The sequence below is a fragment of the Centruroides sculpturatus genome, unplaced genomic scaffold (genome assembly GCF_000671375.1).
Source record: "Centruroides sculpturatus isolate CEXI.00-Female unplaced genomic scaffold, Cexi_2.0 scaffold881, whole genome shotgun sequence".
NCBI classification, from domain to species: Eukaryota; Metazoa; Arthropoda; class Arachnida; order Scorpiones; family Buthidae; genus Centruroides; species Centruroides sculpturatus.
Genome location: NW_019385179.1, coordinates 19,677 through 43,809, shown reverse-complemented (window position 1 = coordinate 43,809; position 24,133 = coordinate 19,677). Strand labels below are relative to the sequence as shown.

The 24,133-nt window shown below is 31.5% G+C and overlaps 2 protein-coding genes across 8 annotated transcripts in view; both read right to left on the bottom strand.

Moving 5' to 3' along the window:
* Window positions 1–24,133, bottom strand: part of LOC111635815 (FERM domain-containing protein 4A-like) — a 92,301-nt gene that overhangs the window by 54,415 nt on the left and 13,753 nt on the right. For 2 of the 7 annotated variants that reach the window (XM_023380910.1, XM_023380916.1), the window contains exon 1: window positions 3,597–3,940. The exons of 2 other annotated variants lie outside the window; for them this stretch is intronic. In XM_023380910.1, the coding sequence (XP_023236678.1) occupies window positions 3,597–3,641 (45 nt within the window). In that variant the 5' untranslated portion in view covers window positions 3,642–3,940. Of the gene's footprint in view, window positions 1–3,596; window positions 3,941–5,735; window positions 6,149–24,133 lie in introns of those variants that run through there. 3 more of the 7 variants (XM_023380909.1, XM_023380915.1, XM_023380911.1) reach the window with 2 other exon arrangements.
* On the bottom strand, window positions 9,957–12,311 carry LOC111635817. Its single transcript, XM_023380918.1, has one exon. The coding sequence runs from the start codon at window positions 11,662–11,664 to the stop codon at window positions 10,021–10,023; it is 1,644 nt and encodes a 547-aa protein (XP_023236686.1). The 5' UTR covers window positions 11,665–12,311; the 3' UTR covers window positions 9,957–10,020.

Sequence of the window (24,133 nt, the reverse complement as noted above, 5' to 3'; positions counted from 1 at the left end):
TGGAAACAATCGAAATGTCTGGGATTTATAAAATTAAAACCAAAATATTCACAACTGTGTTTTGTTATTTACAAGAATTATTAAGTAAGTAAGTCATCTTCCAAATATTTAGCGTGTCCACCAGATAAAACAACTAAACACTGGTGGTTGGTCGCGGGTTCGCACCTCACCAACATACTGTCCACGTGTTTTCTTCACGTATCTAAATAAGGGCCAGTTCCCGTAAAAAAATAAATAAATAACCCTTGGCAGATCGCCCACGAATTGCCATACATCATCACTCCTCTAAATATTTAATAATAGTTATTGTTTTTCTTCTTATTAATCCTCAAATAACAAGAACGATTGACGATTGATAGAGAATATAACTAGAAATATTTGACTGTATTTAAAATTCTGCTATTCATACTCATCGTGCGCTAAATATAATTATAAAAGTTGTTTTTTTCTCCCTTTACAAACAGCATGTTGAAGCATATTTATAAATATAGCACGTAGTAAATCATTCGAAATGCTTGAAAGAACGTCTAAATTAAAATATGTTTAGTAAGCATCTGCAATAAATAGGACCCTTAATTGACTTTTTCATTCAAAAAATACGAATAAAACATTAATTTTATTCAATATATTATGATGTAACTACAAATTTTCTTTTATTATTAATAATGCCTTAAATTATATTAAAAGTAGTGTTATGAAACTAGTAGATACCAATAAAGGATAAAGAATAGATAACATGTTTTTTTTATTTTTTTAATGCAAATATTAATAAATTTTTATGAGGAAACAAAGGCAACCACTAACAACATTAATAATGTAATGTATATGTAATAATAAAACATATGGAAACAGCAATATTTGAAAAGCACTGCTAACATTATCATTATTTATTTGTACAATGTTAAATTATTGAAAAGGAACCTTGTTATTTAATTTAACAATAACTAAACTTGTTAACATTAAAATCAATTTTAAGGAGATGAAGAAGAAGAAGAAGAAGAAACTAAATCTTTATAGTATTTTTTTTTTTTACAATTATTCAATTCTGTAAACAAATACTGTATAAATTAACTAGCATACAATATAATAATACATCATATATCACACTGAAACAATTACTAGTAAAATATTCTCTGGAGGAAATTTCAAACTTCTAAATTATACCAGTATAAAATAAAGCAATATCAAAGTAATAAAAATGCAAATATATATATATAAAATTACCTTGAGGAACTGCTCTATATGAAATTATTAAGCAATAAAAATGCTTTTTCTGCTGGCGGAACGAAAATAAATATAAAATAAATATTACAAACAAGGCATTTCATCCGCACATAAAAATTTTCCGAAAAGAATATTTTATATAAATAATTCTCTCGTGTTTTCTGCGTTATTAATTTTAATCAGCATAGAAAAACATGAGGTATATATTCCAAAGTTTCCGGTTTGGCTAAGTGAAACTAACACATAAAAAAATAAAATAGATCTTTTAATAGTAAGAGGAGTATTTTTTGCACATAGATGAACCTTCTTTTCTCAGCAAACTCTTTAATAAATTTCTAAAAATAAATTATTTTATGAATACAAAACTATTTACTTCTGCTTCTACAAGCATGTGATAATAACCTGTAATGGGTATGGCTAAAAAGACCCTCTTAATGCCCATAGAGGTGAAGGAGAAAAAATAAAATATGGATTATAATTCCAAAATTAATTGACTGACATTAATTAACCATCTGAGAAAGTAATACTTATAATTATAAATGTTTTTTAAGCACATTTGTTTCTTTCTCCCCCATTTAAAATTATAAAACTGCATTACCATAATAAGTTTGTATGTAATATTATTTCAAAAATATACTTTAATACTTTGCTCCAACTCTCTTAATTATACAGTACTAAAGTCAATGAATTGTTAAATTTTCTTGACTAAAATAACTATAATAATTTGCTGACAATACAATATCATGGACAGACAAGAATAATGCTTATTTACAATGTTTACAGAATAAAATATTCTTGATTAAATTTACATGAAAAAAATAATAATAAAGATTATAATTCAAAGAATCCTGTTCCAAAAGTCAATTAACTTGCTGTCTTAGTTAAATATATATTTTCTTCAATGTTTAAATAGAAAAAAAACTGTTCTGAATTCAATTTACCTTTCACATTTACACTAAAACACAGTAAAATTATTCTGTTAACTAACTTTTGGGCATTCTATATACTTAGTATCCATTATGACATTAACAAATTCAATTTATTTGTACAAATAGGCCTGTATATGTATTGTATACAAGTATATATATATATTAAGATTCATTTTTTTTATATAAATTTGTAATATAAACAAGAAAAAAATGAAATTAAAATAATCAAGAGTAGTGTAAACAACTTTAGATAAGGTAATCTACAGCACTCTACAGTATGAAAAATAAATCTGTGATGATTTATTATTCAAATTTCTATTAATTAAAGCATTTATTTAAAAAATATATATATAAATCTTTTATTAATATAGGGAAAAATCTAATAGGAATGTATTAAAAATTCGACACGCAATGAATTTCACTTTTTGATATTAAAATTTATGGGAGTATTGTCATGTAGAAGTTGGTTTATCATAATAAATACAAGGCGTTCCTTATATGTAACTCGCTCTCAAACTTGAAGAGTCTCGAGTAAAAGCATTGAAGTTATAGGAGCATTCAGGAAAAGAAAAAAGAAAAAAAAAGGTTCTGTTTATAGATAGAAAATAGATTCGCTGTTATGTCTATGAAGATGGGGACTATACAATGAATTCTCTGTCAGTCTTTATTTAAATGAAAGCTCGCTTTCTTTTCGAGAACGACTCTGTGAAATATATACAGAATAAGCAACAAGAAACTATTCGAAAGAATAACTCGTACGAATTTGAAACCTACGGATTAAAATTAAACAGGGACACCCAGAGGGGGAAGAAGCAAACGATCCTGTGCCCAAAGGGGGAAATGAGCAAACGGCCCTCTTGGAAAAAAAGGAGCAAACTGCCCAGTCCCCCAGAGGAGGAATAAGCAAACTGACCTGTGTCCAGAGAGTAGAAAAGGAGCAAGTTGCCTGAGCTCCTCTATACAATGTCTTTTTTCTCGTTTACTTCCTTTAATGTAATTTAATTCTCTATAGGGCCCCTCCAATATGTACAGTACAGTACGGTACTTTCCCCGTGTCCCCTGATAATTAATACCAAGGAAAAAAAAAAGGATTAACAACCGTTTAAATATAAATTATACGACAACCATAAAACGATTCGATTATTCTAGATGACAAATCCACATCAGCAGGTTTGTAACAAGATAGTGTGGGTGGGATGTAACCGTACATCGGCGACGATACAGTCAACTAACCATGTCCTTGACTTCCTGTCGGCTATCTTCCTCCCTATCAGTAGACTTTGTTCTCAATCTCCGTTTATAACGCAAGACCCAATAGACGAATCTTCGACCGTGACTCCGAAAAGTAACGACTCAATAATTACCGTTACCGAACCGAAACCATTTTTTGTCGTTATACAGGGAGAGGGAAGAGGAATGTTAAATTAAAAACTCACCACTCACCTTAAGTTTGTGTAGAATTTCTCTATAAAGGCGATCCGAACCCATTTCGTAAAATCGGGGTTCCGTCACGTTGGCGCGCGTGGCACGTGTGTGTGTATCGGGCGAATCGATGTCACCACGTTACTGTACCGACCGAGCTACAAAGCATTGATTGTGGCAAAACACCGCCCACAGAAAACTACCCGCCAACGCACTCGGCGCTTCCGAACTGGGCGCGATTGGTTTTGTAACAGATGGCGCTATATTTGGTTCTACAAAACTTGACCCCACATTGCGCTTAACACCCCGATATAGCGATTAAAAGGTTATCTCCAATACGTTAATTTTACATACAGTCGATCCACCTATAACACTGTTGATTTTTCCGTTTTATACGAATTCCATGTCGTACGAGTCACTTAGATTTTACAGATACGTGAGCCGTTCACACCCGGCACACGAATTTGTAAAATCTAAGTGACTCGTACAACATGGAATTCATATAAAACGGAAAAATTAACAGTGTTATAAGGGGGGTCGACTGTACTTTAATGAGCAAAATAGAGGGAATTATACAATTCGTAAAAGCTTTCTCGTAGGAAAAAAAAGAGAGAATTTCATTCAATATAAGAGTTCAATTGCATCGTCCAGATTATTAAATGATCTGAATTGTGCAAAGCGGAAATATCCGTCTAACTCTATAAATCTATAAATTTTTTTCTCATGGGATGTAATGGGAAGATGTTAAATTTGATCAGAGATTAAATTCCTTATATATATATATATATTAGGCCCTCGATTTAACGTTTCCGTTATGGACGAAAGTGCGTTAAAACGAATGTATTTTAAATGTTAAATCGGGGGGTTCTATTGTATTATACGTGAGAGAAAAAAAATTTCATTTTGTAATTGAAATTACTAACTCATTAACTCTAAACGATAGAAAAAATATATATATATATATATAACTTATTGATTAATCTATTTAGTAATGAAACTTTCGGTTAATCGGTATGAAAATAACATCTGTTTTAATCACAGAAGAAAGGAGAATTTAAGGATATTTCGCGAATTAATTTTTAATAAATGCATTCTTTTAATTGAAAACTTCTCTAATTTCTAAACTCTAAGGAAAGATTTGATGGCGATGATGTCTTCTTTTAATATTTAAATTTAAAATGGCCGGAAAAATTCGATTTTTTTCATAAAAAATCTCAATCGATGTGAAAAAAAAAAATTCATTTAAACACAACTAAATTGGAGCTTATACCGAATGAAAGTAGTTTAAAAAAAAATAAGGTCAGACATACAAGTCGACCCCCCTATAACACTGTTGATAATTCCGTTTTATATGAATTCCATGTTGTACGAGTCACTTAGATTTTACAAATACGTGTGCCGGACTGTGAACGGCTCACGTATTTGTAAAATCTAAGTGACTCGTACAACATGGAATTCATATAAAACGGAATTATCTACAGTGTTATAGGGGGGTCGACTTGTACTTAAATTTTCGAAAATTTGTATATTAATTTATAGAAATTTCGAAATTTTTAAAGGTAAAAATAAACTAAATTAATTCATTTTCTTTCCACAAATCGACCGATTAAATGAAATAAAACGATTGTTTATTTATCTACCAGTTTATTTCTAATCACAGGCGCCATTGTTATACGGTATTCGGTCTCTTAAAGTATAATTATTTTAAAAAAAAACTTAAATTTTTATTAATTTAACCACAAAACTTACGCAACGTACGTAATTGATGCGTAAGATTAGAATAATTCGTTAAAATACGTGATGAGGGAATTAAAAATTCTAAAATTTACTCTCCTTTACTGTATCTTTCGACATCTAAATTACACTTTAAAAAGTAATAATTACACCGACGATAAGTTGAAGTATAAATATACGATCCTTAATTATCTTAAGCCAGAGAATTGCTTCAATTTAAATTGATACGCTCTCGATATAAAAATTTAAAAATATATATATATTCTTTAGCTACGTAAAAAAAAAAAGGTCAAAGTTCGTAAAGACCTAATACTGTCGCAATATGACGTCACAAGAGTTAGCACACGACGCATTTTGGAACACATTGTGGATGCCGCTCGCGAATTTCAATTTTATCTTAGTTTTATTGTTTTCCCGTGCACCCACCTTACAGAACTCCAAACAGCCCACCATGATGTCACTTTTGGTTCCATTTTAATGAGATTCTAACACTTCCCATGTTAAACATCGGCCCAGTAGGCGCTTTGCAGAACATCAACGATCCGCTCCTCTCATCTCTCTCCCTCTCTCTCTGTGTCTCTCTCTTTCGTCCGATGACTTTACCTATGCGGTGACGATCGATGTTGCGCATGTCTGGATGTCTGTGCAAGGCCATAAGGTTTGTTATATTTTTCTTGGCAAATAACTAATATTCCAGGTATTCAAAACAAAACGACAATCATTCGACAACCTTAATTATATAATAAGATCCTCTCGGTTAAAATTGGATTTTTCTAAGAAACATCATAGGTTTGTATTATAATACCTAGTCTATATACTTATTTATTTATTCGTTGTTTAAATGGACCCTTTTTTTTAAAGGAAAACACGGGGATGAAGTTGGCTCGAATCCAAACGGTGTAGGATGACCCGAATTGACCTCAACTCTTGTAGGTGGCAAGGGTGTTTATTTTTATTATTATTATTTTTTGAATAAACAAAACCGATTAACGCCCTTTGCATTTTAATAAAGGGATCCTTTTTTGTGCAGGAGAAATAAATCTTGTTTTGTTTAATAACATTAATCGCAATTACTTGACGTTATCAACAGTAGGAATGATGATATAATCCCTGTTTACGTATACTGCAGCCTTTAAAAGCTTCACCTCTACGATAGGGTGTAATTAAGATTTCCGAGGAAGGATCGTAATTTCGTTATTGCTTTGTGTTTGTGGAAGATAATAAATGAAGTTACTGTGTTTACGAACAGGAAACAGTTTTACAGTTACGGTTAAAAATGTATACACGACGTTGCAATCAAATATGAGTCATAACAACTGGAAGAGGTTCTAAAAGAAAAATAACGTAACTGGATAAATGTATCGGTTACATTTGTTACTCGAAATTTAAATTATAGCCGAACCTACAATAGAGGACACCTCTAAAAGGCGGCCTTTAAATAAAAATGCGTACAAAATAACCTCCGAACAACGGCCTAGTTTTATCTTCCCTTTACTGGCCTTTGTTCGGAGGTTTATTTAGATTAATACGAGTGTGATTATACGAATAAACAGATAAAATATAACGTAAATACACACACACCTATACATGTTTCTTTTTACACAAGATGAAGATAGAATAGCAAATTATAACAACATTCTGCTTCATAAAACGTTTAAGCTTACTATTTTTAGAGGCAGACAGTCGAATACATCACGCCATACTTTCATATTATAAATAAATAGATAATATAAATAAAAATAAATGTGACCTTAATAAATATATTAAATATTTGACAATTAAATTAAATATTAAATAAGTATTTTATTATTCTTAACCTATTTTTACTGTTGTAATTTTTAAACGAAGATATTATTATTTAGGCTAATTAATCAATATATGAATGTCAGAAAATACAAATAATTTCCATTCTATTGTTATTATCTATACAAGTACTGTACATATAAATTAGAATGTCTGTTCTCTATATATTCTTTAATCCTGTTGACCGATCTGCACTAAACTTTTCATACTTACTCTCTAGAATCCTACGAAAAATACAGACTAAACTGTAACCTGACACCGCACCCCCCCCCCGATTTCATTCCCTATTAACTCCTAAACCCTGTTACCGATTTGCACCAAATTTTTCATGCTTACTCTCAAAGGAATAATAAATTAAATCAATGATCTTATGGCATAAAGTCACTTCGATAAACATAATTTAATTCCAGTAACATATAGGAATAATAAAGTATTTAAGCTATTATTTCTAAAGGTAACCGGAAAGATTAGTCACATGCGGTGAAAGATAAATATCAGTAATTAATGTTGATAAAAAAAATCAAATTATCTACAATCTGAATTGCAAAAAAAAAGCAGTCTTGTCTTATCTTTCAGAGATACAAAACAGCTGATAAAATTGCAAAAGCGTGTTTCTTCTATCCTAGAACTCAATTTAAAAATCTTTAACGCTTGATTTAACGAACTATTTTGCCGAAAGTGATTAAATGAAGCGTTTCGGTGCTGATTCAGAATATTACAATTTGACCGAAGGGCATTCCTGACCTTAAAAAACAATAGGAGAAAAATACACCCCAAAGGAAAGTAATTACGTGAAAATTACTCATAATTGACAAACTGAGAAGAAGGACAATTTCTCTTACAATCCTTTTGGCACGTGTCAAAACCAAAACCCTTTACTTTTCTGTAAAATTAATCTATAATAGTACTTATAATTGTTCGTACAATTTAATATTTCTTAATATTTAGATTTACCGTAAAATAATACCTAAATTCACAAATTTAACTGAAATTCTCATAGAAATACACGTGAAGAAAACGGGACACTCGATAAGGAGGAGAGGCACCATCTTGTATTATTCCATCAATCTAATCGGATCCTTTGTTTTAAAATCGATTTACTATTTAAATATTTTCACGTATTTTTTTTCCTTTATTCTTTTTACGGGTATTAGATTATATTTGTTCATAGAACACTGATCTATCTGTGTCGTAACAGTACATAGTTACTACCATTTCATTTGAAAACGACCAATATTTAGATTTCGAAATGGCGAGTGATGATAAAAACTTGTTTAATGTTATAAATTAAAATCTAACTGGTTGTATTTTTCTAAAGTAAATAATTCTTGAAGTATTTTATTTGCTTTGTCTCTTACGCATAGAAGAATCTACTTTATAGGAAGTGAAATATTGAATTTCCTCAAGAAAAAGTGCACTTCTCGGTATCGAAATTAATGTTTACTGGAAACTGTCAAAACTTAAAAATAGTCAAAGTATTTTAGTCATTTGTGATTATTTTTAGTTCCAACAAATGGAACTAAGAAATTGGCAAGAACAATTGTTCATCGCTCAAATCATACATCACCCCGCAATTAACACGAAAAGTTATATAAATAAATATCATTATTTTTTCACAGTACAGAAAGATTTTCATGTTTTCCATAGATTATATTAGGTTGATGGAGTAAGATTTGGTTTATTTGTATACGACAACGTTACAGGAGGGCGATCTGCCGAAGGGGGTACCTTCCGGGAGGGCTTTCTATAGAAAAATGGCCCTCTTTAATGTGTTATTAACGTTTAGAAAACGACACGTGGCCTGCCCAGCCTACTGTCGAGGGGCGAACCCACGACTAGTGTTCGGTAGTTTTATAGTTTGTATATGAAATCGTTCCATTTTCTTTCTCCAAAAGAGAAGACTTTAAATTTTGATTTAGACATTCGAAGTCGGACATTAAAAATAAATATGAAAATTTATATATTTATTTTCAAATGGTAATGCACCTAAATTTTAAAACAAAACGTCACAAATGTAATAAAAATACATTTTTTAAACCGATAATTTATTCATTTGCATGCATTTTTCAAAAAGTTTTTTGTGTAATATTTTCGTATTTCTCTTCAATATCATTTCGTACCCATTTTATTTCTATTCGTGTTTGGAAATAAAGAAGATAAGTAATGGCTAAACTTTTATTTATTAAAAGAATACTAGTAAATTACTTTATATAGGTTTAGATTTGTTTATTAATTTATCGCACTGAAAATCGTAAATACTAATTTGAACTGCGGTCGCGGGTTCGTGCCTGACCTGAGTTATCCGCCTGAAGTTTTTCGGGTTATCTTTACTAAATAGGCATAGAAAATCCACCGGAAGATACCCTCTTCAGTAGATCGTCCTTGTGTTGCATTGTAGCATTCCATCAATCTAATCCAATCCAATTTACAAAAAAAGGTTTTGTTTGGTTGGATTTTGGCAATGGTACACACGGGCGATTTGCCACTAAGGATGCCTTCCGGGTGGACTTTCTACGGAAAACTGGCCCCTATTTAGATGCTACAAACGAAAAAAAACACGTGGTCATGTGTTTGATTGCAAACTCGCGACCATCAGTGTTTGGTTGTTTTATCCATAGCCATTGGCTGCTTCTTTAAAATTGTTTAACGTCATAATTATTAATTAATTAAAATTAAAACAATTCATCTTACATAATAGCATAATAAGCTTAGTCTATCGAATTTTTCCATGAGTAGTCTCTTCCGACCACCCTATTGCCGAATCCACGATGGGTTTGATTAAAAAGTTCCTCTGAATGCCCATAGGCAGAAAAGAAGAAAACACTGTTAAAAATACACAAAATATTTAATTATATAAACCTTTATTTAACTAATTTTGTATTTTAATTAATAATTCTTTTTCCAAAATTTATTTCTTTAATTTATCATCCGGCTTATCAAAATTCTCGGATAATAGAAAATCCCTATCGTCGTTATAGTGGCAATGATTAGATCCCAAACAGTTCATCAATAGTTTTCGAATTTTGCGATTAAAAACTTTAAAATTAACTCTCTGTGCCTCCAGAGTTTCACATTTATCTACATCTCTTGTAGAATTTATATCTTCTAATGGGGGAATATAGAGATCTTCCATCTGAACGGGCGAATTATTATCTAAAGACAATGTTCTCTCCTTTGTTTCGCCCAATAATATATTTCTATTGCATTCATTTTCACTTATACAATTAATTTTCAAAGTATCTTTCGATGACATCCCAGGATTTCGATTTCTTTCGAGTAATTCCATTGGTATTCTATCGCCTTCATCCTGATTTAAATATGGATTCCGCTTTGTTTCTACTTCTCTAATTGGATTTATATCAATAGAATTAGAAGATTTGTATTGTTTTAACATTCTCACATTTGGTATTGTAAATTTTACTCTCGGAGCACTTTTAATTCTTTGCATTTCAGATGAAATATATGACACAAATCGTTTCCGTTCTTGCATCTCGTCCATTATAATTGATCCATCGGATGATGAGAAATTCTGATTCAAAATTTCATTCCCAATAACTATTGATGCGTCATTATTTTCATTAACATTATCATCGTAAGAACGTTCGGTGCCAATATTTGCGCGTACCTGTATTATAAATTCATTGGGTTCGTCTAATGTCCTCACTCTACCTATTTTTGCTCCACTTGAGTCGGATGGGTTACGAAAATAATGCAATGTGGATACAGGATGCAATGGATTGGCATTAATTAAGTCTGATTCAATACCATTGCCTTCCCGCGAATTATTAACGTTTTCAAAATAACTGTTGGTTCCTTTTGGCTGTTCTTTTTGATTCACTCGCCATGGAAAATCATTCAGAAATTTCTTAATTTTATTATTAATAAAATTAGCTGAAGATGATTTACCAGCTTTAAAATCGTTAGCAATTTCACTTGTTTCATCTTCTTTACTCGATATACCAAATTGTTTTTCTTTTTGTAATTGTTTCTTACAATATTTTAAATTATTTTTCAATTCGTTAACTAATTTCTTCTTATTTTTTATTTCGTTTTTCAATTCTTTAGCGCAATTGTGATATTTCATTGAATTAGCTGGCAAGATCAAAGAGCAATATTTTTCGCATTGAATTAATCGATAGTTGCATTCTAATCGTTCGTGTTTAAATCTATCTTTAATTTGCATTTCCTCTTGGCATTTATTGCATTTTATTATTCCATAATCACAATTAACCAAGTGAGAATCGTATTCCTCCAGAGCGAAATTCTGCTTGCAACCGTGTACGGCATTCGGGCAACGAATGGTCAATTTCATTATCATATTTTTTATTATCGGACCTACGGGTTGAAGTTCGAATAAACTAACCGATTTCCTGCAAACTGGGCAGTTATTTTGAAAACTCAACCAATCGCAAATGCAATTTCTACAATAAACGTGAAGACATTGGCATTCTACTGGATCGTAGAAAACGCATCCGCATATGCTACATATTAAATCTTCGTTAGGATGAGGATCAAAATTTTCCACTTGATACGCTGTATGCGGTGGAGCCATGTTTTCGTTTACAATTTCAATTCAATTGTTCTTAACAGATGAACGATTTAGTGTTGTAATTGTTACGTGATACTTTTCTCGATGCCTTTGTTATATAAATTAAAATTCATTATATTAAGATGATAATTTATATTCGGAACCAGTGCCGGATTATCCACTAGGCACGTGCCTACGAGTCTGAATCTTGGGGGTCTTAACACTAGAAAAAAATACAGCAATTGCAAATGTATCATAATATTAGGGCTATGAATAAAATTAAATTAAAGGGTAGTAGTGTTTATCTCATTCGTTAAAACAATATTTTACTGCTTCTTACGGCACTACAGGTGTTCCTTATAAGGCCCACCATAATAATGATGGACTTTATTAGATACAATACAAAAGTTAAAAAATTATCTTAGCAAATTTGTTCTTTCAGGATTCAACTATACCTGCTACTGGGGGGAAAAAGAGATAACTGGACTCCTAAGGGTATGGCCAAAGCCTTGGATGCTGTTTAAAAAGGGAAAAGTCAGAGAAATGTAAATAGCAGGTTTAGCATTCCTCGCAGAGGTTTAGTAACCATTTGAAAACAGATTCAACTGATATGAGAATGGGAAAAACTCCACTGCTGTCGAAAGCACAGGAACAGGTGTTGGTACACGAAAATTTCTGCGTTTTTTCACACATTGGAGTTATTTTAATCCCAAAAAACTTAGAAATCGTGTTTTCGAAATCAACAATATACAAACTCCCTTTAATAAAAATCAAGAATGGGTTCATGATGAGTGAGTGCATTGGTTATCAGCCTGAGGGTGTGGAAGTATTTATTTGTCTAAAATGCGACGAAAATTAATAAGCCACTGAATCTCAATAGAGGATCTTATTTGGAACATTGCTCTTAAAAAGGCACAATGTGAAGCTAATTTAAAAGAAATACAATCATTTGCCGAATAATACACTAATCACTACTACGTAGGCAGTGATTAGTGTTATACGTTTGTTTACACATAAGCTTATATCAGTTTCGATTGTTGTTACGCCAACTTTAAAAGTAGGCCTTATTTGAGCAACGTACTTTATAGAAAACATACAAAATAATCACTTCACTATCATTTTTGTTTATTACGTGCGTTTTCTCAGAAAAACAAGACGTTTTAAATAAAAGAAATTCTCTAAGAAAAATACGATAATGTTTTATATTTCGATACAACTTCTGAAATAAAAAACATTTATGCAAAATTTAGTTTGATAGGATAAAGCAACGTAACACCAGGACGATCTGTTCACATGTTGCGTTGCCTTTTTCCGAAAGATACCTCCCGGGAAAACTTTGTAAGAGAAACTAACCCCTGTTTAGATGCTAGACACGTGAAGAAAACCCGGAAACACGTAACAGTTGTCACGTGTTTCTGGTCACATGTGCCAGTTGGTCACGAGTGAACCCATCAACCATCATGGTTTCATCCAGAAGACCACTAGTGGGCTATTTATGTAAGACGAAATTCTGTAAAATTTCCCATCGACATGGATTGATATAAATCCTATTCCCTCTTGATTTTTATAAGGATCTTAGTAAGCCCACATCCAATATCATATCGTCTGTGCCGAGTGATTCCGCTGCGAACCAAAGCAATACAGTACATATATTCAAATAAAATAAAATTCTTATATAAATACCATCTGTCAGAAGATAATATTAATATAAGAATTTTATTACTTTTAAAATATATCTTACTGAAATTATAAATAATTTCTGAACATTAAAAAATATAAAATCCAATTCAAAATTCCAGAAGAAAATACGCTGTTTAGTTGTCTCGCAGTTGTTGTATAGAGCATTAATAATAATAATAATAAAATTAATAAAGATTCCGAAGTCTTTACAAGCAGAAGGAAGAGAAAAAGGAGGAGAAGAAGATAGAAAGGAGGAGGAGGATGAAATGGATAAGTAAAAAAAGAAAATACATATTATTATTATTATATATTGAGTAATTAAATATACACGTAATATTTTAATGATTTTTTTTCCTTCATTTCTCTATAATTCAATACATACAAATAGACAAATAAACAAACTAAATTACATTCCAAACAATTTAGAAGTTGAAAATTTCACTAAGAAACATTTATTGAAAATGTTCGATCAATAGAAATTCCACGAATTCCCTAAACGTTCTATAAGAATGCCACGTTTTCCTCCTTCGTCATCCTTTAATGTCTTAATAAATTTTAAATTTTATTATGAATGCCGCTAGCTTTAATACGATTACATCAATATGTACGCGTCAAAAATTTTCTATATTTTATAAATAATTTAGTACTTTAGTAAATATTTATGAAACGATTATTATGCATTTGAAAGAGATAAATAAACGGATTTTGATTATTTATCCTAAATTCAAACGTTATTATTTTATTTAGAAAATTATTTTGTAGGAGAAATCGTATGAAAATGGGTTGCAATTTGAAAAAATTGTAGACCTATAAATCCTCATTGTCGTCCGTCCGTCCGTCCTTCCTTCCTTTATCTCGAGAATGGAATTAGATAGATAAAATCTGAATCCAGATATGGAAACCTTGGATGTAGGTGGTCCTCGATTAACTATATACGAACTTCCTATGCAAATTAGAAGTCAAGTTATTTCAATTCTAAATTCCCTCCCCCCTCCGAAAGCAATTAATAGATGACCGACACGACTCTATTATTAAAGGAAAAGTATGATGTACGGGGGTAAGCCACTACTAATTTGATAGGTGGAGAGTGTATATTTTATATTAAATAAATTAAAAATATGATTAAAAATTGACTCCTTGGGAATCGAATGTATACTATAGAGATATACCGGTACGTATGTCCACAGCTTTAGTTTGAAATTCTGACTTTATCTTTGAAGACAAATCTAGTAGTTAACAATCGGTAAGATCACCATCTAACTGAAGATACGCTGAGAACCGCAAATCGCCGATTTTTTCAATTCACTTAAGTTAAAAACGATTGAAAACACTGCTGTAATGAATTATTCATTTCTTTTTTTTTATGCCCCATCATCATCCATCAATTCAGAGAATCGGACGGATCCGTTCACAGTCATCGCATAAAAACCTTTTATCGATAAAATCACAAGAGAGTTCCATAAGATTTCATTGCTAATGGCATTAGAAAATAGCCCTTTCTACAAAATTGGAAACTCTTCTTTGGAAATTGTAGATTAATCTCACGGTTATTTCTTTCCGACACGCCTAATCCTTCTTTCGTTTATAAGTATCTGATGTAAGATTAACGAAAAGAATTCTCTATATGATATTAGTTATATATTATTTATCATTCCCGAAATCTTATTTCATAAAATAAAAATCTATTCCGATAACCGTCTCCTGTTCAAAATAATTTAATGAAATTTTTCACGTTTTCTTTCGTGCATAATGCACGGTGGCAGGGAACCGGTATTTGGGGGAGCCCCAGTTACAACGTACAAATCTACATTCATCCCTGCAGCGTTGTAGACGTAACCAATAACCGTTAGGGAGACAAGCCAGGCACTTACCCCTCTCCGGGATCGAGTACCTATGTGGAGGTATACACTAGCTATCTGGAAGTAGCCACTAGCTATGTGGAAGGAGACAATAGCTCTTTAGACAAAGTAAAACTCTTTAGATATTGTATATACGCGTGTATATGTGCCTTTGATCTTTTCCCTGTACTTAACTGAATTTTTCTTCATTTATTTACTTACCAAAGAGAACCTGGACCCCTTTGTTTTTCTTTGGTTTATACTACTGATAATTTATATAAAAATATTCAAACATTCTGTAAATGTTTGCAGAAATAAATTGGGAATTGAGAATTGTCGTAAATTCTTTTTTAATAAATAACTCTTCTGAATGGAAAACAGCCAAATGACAATGCTACAGAAAATTCTTGACTAAAATATTTCAGGGCTGGCAACCAAAACAGTTTCTAGGCAGTCTAACAGTAGTACTGTACATAACACTTTCTATTATTAATTACATTCTTTCATACTAAATAAGTATAATCTTTTAAAAAATTTCTATATAAATTAAGATACAATTGACAACGTCAATTATTAATTAATCGATGGGGAGCAGACTACTATTGTACGAAAAAAGGATATAAATTTGAATCAATGATAATAGAATTATATAGAATATTTCCTAATTTAAACAAAATTTAATATATTTATACATTTATTTTTATAGTTTAAATTCGAGGAAATTTGCATAAACAAAGTTAAATCCTTCATCTATAAAACATTAAATAGTACTTCGATAAATCTATTTAAATTATAACTTAACGGGGATTTTAAAGTTTAACTATTTAGTAAATAATTAAAAATTCCCTATTTCAATTAAAATTCGGGATAATATTATTTGAAAGAAAACTGTGCGAAGAGAATTTCTAATTTATTTTTTTATTTTACTTCACATAAATCAATCTATAATATATTTATATAAGTATTTATAACCCTATCGTCTACATCCATCACTTTCTTTGTCGTGTTTCTTAACAATATTTCAATTTTCAACGGTTATACGTCTTAGTATGTTTCGTAGCATGTGAAAAATTAATGATATCACAAATGTTTCATCGCATGATTAGACTGAGGATAACACTGAATAACAAATGACTGCATATAAACTAGAATAATGTAAGATGACTGAACTTTTTTATACTCGTCTATATATAATAAGTACAAAGAATAGACTCGATTTAGGTAGATTTCCTACAAAATCTTTGCTATTTTTTATTATCCTCGCTCTTCCAAGCTTCGGAGGATCCGGAAGTTCATCTATTGACTCTTTTCTCAAAAGAGGACCCATTTAGCAAAATGAACGTCACATTCGAGTTAAGAAATTTAAATTTCCTTTTATTATTGTCATATACTACATATTTACAATATTATACGAGTTAACACTGGGATGAGCGACAGTTGGAAAGAATATAGAGCTCTCCTCGTCCCTTTTTTAATATGCAATTTCTTCCCATTCACTCGATCCGTCCTACCAATAGCTATTATCAATCCCCACTGCTGAAAAAAAATTTGCTCTGTTGCCGATTTCCATTCGTGTATGTCGTGTTGATCGATCTAAATGCATTTCCTCTATCTTGGATCTTTAACAAGTGTCACGCTGTTTCGAATCTTATGACCGTTAGTGCTGTATAGTAGATTAGGAAAAGCATTTACGACTTTTTCGGTTCAAACTAAAAATTTTTAGGTTCCATTTGGGAGTCGTTAGCGGTTATATAACTTTTAATGTAACATCCGCAGCATCAATGGGAATAAATCTACGTCCTGTGTCCGTGCGTTGAATAACGTCATTAGAGAAGAATGCTTAAAATAATATATACATATCTACCCTCTATTCAAGATCAACAGGGAGTTGGTTGTCTAACGCGTACAGTACAAGAACCACCACCTGTAGATTTCGATTGGGTTTCTCTACAGTTGAGACTTTTTATATACTCCCACGCCTTTCTGATGTGTCCTGATGGTCTGTAGCAAACATTTTTTTTCTCATTAGTACTCGATTGCTCCTTGTTCTCTCTTATGTTCTTTATAATTAAGCATAAAATTGCTATAGAGAACTTATAATAAAGGTACGCTTTTTTGATGGAAAAAGGCCTCCTGGTTAAATGTCACTCATTTCACACTCACTTATGATGCTGCTCGTTTGTTTTTGAATACCGTTTTTAGTGAATAAAGCTGACTGGGTGTAAGGTGAGAATGAGTAGTTCTTCAGTGATATTTCTGAATATTCACTCTTTTAAATTAATAAGACTTTTAGTGTGAGCGTTGTGGCTAAAAAGAAGCAAGTTTTTTTTTGTATATTTGTCTTGTTAAACACAAGATCTCCCGTTCACCAATATCCAACCTGTTTCATGCTTTTAATATCAGATGAGTGATTGTAGTAAAACCTGCTTGAACCGAATTGAAACATGAGAAAAACCTAAAAATTTTTTCTCGTCCCAAAGCTGAAGGAATTTATTTTTATTTCCACAGTAATCCAGAAATCTTTCTTGTTCTTGAATCTTGCTTGGAATGATGAATAGTTCTGCACGTCCATAAGATATTCTTGTAGTTCCACATCGACATTAGCCAATTTACACTCTAAATGAATCTATCCACCACCCATTCTGGAACTTTCATTCCTAGTAGATAGTTTCATTTTTATCATATAAATTATCTTTCGCCAGCTAAGTCCTCCTTGTTATTGGATTTTCAAATAGAATTTCTGTAATGTGACACTTAACCTGTACAAAATAGAAAATAAATTTTTATATTCTACTGAAATTGGCATGATTCCCTTATAGTTCTAATGGTCTCCTCCTGGAAGTTCCTCTGCCCTCAATATTTTATATTCTTCCAGTGGCTTCCCTGAAATGTTCCAAGGCACTCGTTGAAAACCAATGTTCTATTCCATCTAAAAATCTCAGACGTTTGACACAGCTTGACCACTTCGATTGCCATTCCTAATCAGAAAAATCCCTGCAAAGAACGAGTTTTATTACACAAACCAGATTAACTCTCTCTTCTATGTCTATATGACCATCCCATGCTTTCATGCCTGAATTTGCCTTACGTTACAAAATACCCTTCCTCCTTCACAAAATATTAGGCTATACACATATAAACTGTTTATGAGAAGGAGGCCTTAAGATACAGATTATTTAACTTAACGTTTAGTTAATAACATGTCGATATCTATCTCTAAATCCCCATGATTACGATTAAGGATCATCCTGTAATCTTTCGCATTGTCGTTCAATCTCAAGAATTGAAAGTGGAGTGATGAGGTAAGGCAAAACAACACGTGGACGATCTGCCAAAAAGGGGTTCCAATGGACTTTCATGCTTCTATTTCACGTGAAGACTTTCCGAAAAACTCCACGTTAGTTGTGGGTTCGCACGTGTTGGTGGGTCGAATCTCATTCATTATATTAAAGTGGTTTATACACAAAAACAACATAATGTAAAAATTAATCAAATGAATTATTAGAGCATCTTTTAACAAATATAATTATTCCATATGACGAGAGAATAGTGAATGTATCAAATAAAAGTCAACCAAGAGAATGTCTATGAAGCATGTAAGTAGATTAGAGACAGCATTTTCGATCGAAATTTTTGGAGCGAGGAAATTTAATCGAATAAGTAAAAAACTTTAAATAACATCCATTGTTATTAGATTAAAAATTGTCTATCGAATTATAATAATCCAATTGAAAATAACTAATAAATCAAAAGAAAGTAAACCAATTTTCAAGAAGAATAAATAATATAAAATTATTAAACAAGATAAGTTTTGTTTAATTAAAAGTAATTTTAAAAGTTTAACAACAACAGAGAATACTAATTTTCGAAAAATCTATAAAGAAAACTAATTAGAAAAACGAAAACGTTGTAGACAGTAGCAGCAACCATTGACGTTTTGCATTCGTAATTATTTCTTATTGTTTAAAGTCTTACGAATATTAAATAATCGTTTTTTTTTAAGATAAAATTATTATTATTTTTGTCTTTCTTTCTCAGTATTGTCAACACTACTGTACAGAATATATTCTTTCTCAGCTTAGCAATGATTAACACCACTAAAAAATGATAGTTGGTCGCGAGTTCGCACCTCACCAACGAGCTAGCCAAGTGGAGCTTCCTGTGTTTTCTTCACGTGTATAAAATATAAACAGAGGTCACTTCGTACCAAAAAAAAATCTTTCCAGAAGGCATATAGTCCACGTGTGATGTTCCCTTACCCATCAATTCAATCCAATCTTTCTCACTTTTTCCGTATATTCTATTATTTGAGTATAATTTGTCAATTCATTCATCTATAAATTCAAATTTTTTATCGTTTTGTTTTGATTCTTATTTGTGTATGGCAACGCGACTCGAGATGTAATTTCTATAGGAAACTGGCCCCTATTTAGGTGATACAAACGTGAAGAAAATTCAGAAAACTCCACGAGGTCAGCTTGTTGATAAGGAAATTACCAGTATTCAATGGTATTATCAATTCGGACACTGATGAGCTTAAACCTTTATACAGATTTGCAGTGATCTGCTAAAACTCAGTTTTTGATTCTCTTCTCTATGGGTACTAAATGGTCTATTTTCCATGCCCATTAAGAGTTCGGCCAAGTCTACAATGGAAAAGGAGGACGACCGGTTTTTGAGGGAAGAAATATGAAAAATTCGCTGTTGCTCGCCCTCCAAAATCAAATTTCAGTATCAATATGAAAATATTTATATTTAATTGTTTATATGGTCACAATTTAATTTTCTATTTTTTTAAACTATGAAACTTGATGGTACAGTAGCAGTCGTCCCCCCTATAACACTGTTGATAATTCCGTTTTATATGAATTCCATGTTGTACGAGTCACTTAGTTTTTACAAATACGCAAGCCGTTCACAGCCCGGCACACGTATTTGTAAAATCTAAGTGACTCGTACAACATGGAATTCATATAAAACGGAATTATCAACAGTGTTATAGGAGGGTCGGCTGGTATGTTTATTATTTCAACATAACACACAGGATGTTTGAATTTATTTACAAAAGTATTTCTAGCAAAGAATATCTTTAATCCCATCTTCAAAAGATTCTAAGTTCTTTCAATATTTTAATTTAATCGTATGAAATATTATAAAGTGAACTTAAGATTACCACAATTTTCAGAATCGTCGTATAAAATAACTAGAATAATTTAATTGCAGGATATGATAAGATATAAATCATAACCATTTAAATTTCTTCCTCAATTTAAATAAGATCTTACAACTACGGGATCTCTATTAGAATATTTAAAATTTAATTAATTAAAATTAGTTAATTAAACTACTCTAATCCAACATTTTATGGGTTATTAATTCCATCTTTTAATCTCATCATAATAAGGTGTTGTAAACAGAACATAATAAAATAATGTGTGTTGTAAACAGAACATAATAAAATTATGTTATTTATGTACAGATTTTATGCAAATATACTGAAGAAAAACTGAGCAAATAATAATTCCTCGAATAAAATTGCAAATGTGCAATTAAAACACGCACCTTAATTAAGTAATGAAGCTATTTTTGCGATTGAAAAAAATGATTGTAAAGGGTCTAAGGTATGTTTCTTCGACAACTAAACACAGGATGAACGTGCTGGCACCATCTATCGATTATTTTTTAAACTATTTTGTATTAATGTATGTCATAAATAACATACCTATTTAATTTTGAGATCGATGAAAATATATATTTCTATTAAGTAAAGTGAAAAAGAGAATATAATTATAGTGTTTTTTTGTTTTATATTTTAATACAGAGTGTTATATCCACCGTATTTTAATGGTTCAAAAATAATTCTTCATCATTAAACCAAGGAAAATATATTTATTGTTTTCATACGATAGTAATGTAATAATAAATTTTATACAGTGATTTTCATTAAACGAAAATTGATTCAAGTTCGGTGGATAAAAGAACTTGAATATTCCCATAGAAAGTTCTTTTGTTGTTGTTGTTGTGGCTTTGTATACGACAACACGATCTGCCGATGGGGATACCTCACGGAAGGACTTTCTATGAGAAAAAAATGGCACATATTTAATTGTTACGAGCGTGAAAAAACACGGAAAACTTCACGTGACGTGGTTTTATCCACTCGGCCAATGGTGGACCCTATATAAATTTCTCCCGAGAGATTTCTTCCATTGACAGATCGCCTCAATGTTGCCCATTAATTCAAGCTAATCCTTCTTACTACTAAGTGCAAAATGGGAAAAAGAGTTAAAACAAAAATGACATTGAAAAAATATTAAACTACTACTTCCTATAATTAGCTGAAATCGGAATTGCTGACAGTTAAAGAGAGGGAGAAACATAACTTCTGTTTAAAAAAAGAAATAAAACTGGATTGCTAAACTTACTTTCAATTCATCGATTCTCTAAATAATAATTAAGAAAATAAGGACAGAAATGTGACCTTAATTTTTTTATCCATCAAGATAACAGATATTATAATGTCCAATTAAAATTCATTCAGTAATAAATTAATTTAAAAATATATACTGGGCATGAGAAAGAAAAGAATACTGTACTTTTTTAATATTTATTTTTTTACTCTTCTTGCTGTGTAGAAACTAAGAGACCCTTTTTCCCATCCCTCTTGTGGATTCAGCCAGGCCCACAATGGGGAGGCCAAATGATGAGGAACGAGGCCCGACGTATCCGGGATAGATCACCTCCCTCCGAAAAATTTCTGGGGAGTTGATTCGCAAGGATTCGATATTGTCAGAAGAAACTGATCAAATTTGCATCAAATATTGATTATGATAGGTTTTGTCGAAACTGGTGATGAAACGTAGATTTATGGGTATTACCTCTCATTCTTCACAGTGGAAGATACTAAATTCTCCTCAGCCAAAAAAGCAGGAGGAAGCTGTAGCAATGTCAAGACAATGCTAACTGTTTTTTTTTTACAATCATAAAAGGATTATGCATTATGAATACCGTCCACAGGCCATGTTTGCAGCATTTGAGACACGCAATCCATTGGAAAAGGATGACATTGCTTCAATGGTGTGTTACAGCTTCATGGGCACCCAAGTAAAATTGAATTAGGAGGCCCTATGCACATTGTTGATTTCAGATATTTTCCTTCAAGGAAATTTTTCGGGCAAATATTTTCTTATAAAAGATTGGTTTGGGGTACTGTGTTGGTGAGGGCCTCAAGCAATTGCCCTTTTTGTCCATAGCATAATGTGCAACTGCATTGTATCAGAATGGCAGGTGACAAGTGGCAACTCCAATTCATAAAGCATCTGCCCATGCACCCCAACTTGTGCAGCAGCTTCTTGCAAAGCATCATATTCCACAAGTGCAACAGTTGTCATATTTGCCAGATCACCTCTCTGTGACTTTCCCTCTTTCTAAAATCAAAAACCATTTGAATGGAGAAAGATTTCAGGATATTACGGAAATACAACAGTGTACAACGAGGCAGCTATTCACTATTTCAGATGATTTAAAAATGTTTAAAACGTCATGACGTCTATGGCATGATGTTTGAATTTTCGAAGTTTTATTCTCTGTGCTTCTAACTGACCAGCAGGTAAGCAGGCAAACCAATGATGTAGTACATTTCATATGAAACAGACTATGCTATTGGCTTATTTATTTAGCTGTATATAACTTAGAAGCGCTCTTTGTTCTTAGCTATGGCAACGAAATGATATACTTTCATCCAGCATATAAACACCATTCTTATTCTGAAAAATACTATAGTTACACAGATTAATCTACATGGTGGGTGGAAAATAACTAGGCATTGAGAAATCTCTAAAATTTCTATAATTCTGCTTCAAAGATGATTAAAATTATTTGACAAGTACCTTATTAAATGGAAATATGGATACATACCTTAAAATTCAATGTAGTCACTGGCGCCATCCACAAATGACACATTTTCCTCAGGACTTGATATACAGTACATGGATGGCCACTTTTCTGTGCATCCACAACTGAACCTCTGGTATTTTAACTTCAAATGACAATTCTTCATTTTTACCAGATAGATTGTAGCATGACATTCCTTCACCATATCTCACCATCTCTGCATTGCAACCACTGATTTCCACACCTCATAGTGTTCAGCAATCTGTGCTCACTCCTGAATAGACAAGCAGTTGGCCACCTTTTTTTTGCAACTATACATGAAGCCTTTCTTGGTCACTACTCACACCACTGATGTAGGAATTATAAAATCCCATTGATTGATGTACATGCACACACAAATTTTATTATGACTGCATTATTATTGTAAAAATTATAGTGATTTCTCAATGAGTAGTTACTTTCCACCACACGTAGAATTAAATCATTATATAGAATTTTTTTCTTTTTAATTATAATATTCCACCCATTAATTAACAGTTTAAGACACGGAAGGATCACAAAAAGTATATTGTTGTACACCGATTTCTGTTTGTATCCTTGTCCACTTTGGATTTTATTAATAGGGCTTATTACACTGGTGTAGTTTCTGTTTAGCAAATAGAGGAGATCTTAGTCAAAAAATCAAAACAAAATATCTTTATTTTCACTTGTACACTCTGTTTTTGTGTTTCAGACCTGAAGGTCCCTCTTCAGCAGGTTTACAATAATATTCTATAACAAATTTTTTTAAAAACAACATTATTATACCCGACAATGATACTTAAAATGTATAAAATTACTTACACGTTCTTTATTGTCTATTATTAATACATCAATATAGACAAAGTATCTATAAACACAAAATGTTATTTTTTAAAATTCACCTGTATAAAAGGATAAAAGTAAGGACGTAGAGGCAAAAAGAATTAGAATATTATTGCTTGCTTACGTGTGTACAGTGTATTATTGCTTGCCTACATGGACTTTTTTAATGGTGTTAGGTGCATACAAATTTATAAGCTTTCTTACAAGCCTACTTATTG

What these genes read in the sequence shown, in the direction of transcription:
- LOC111635817 (XM_023380918.1), bottom strand. Translation starts at nt 11,664, where the DNA reads ATGGCTCCACCGCATACAGCGTATCAAGTGGAAAATTTTGATCCTCAT.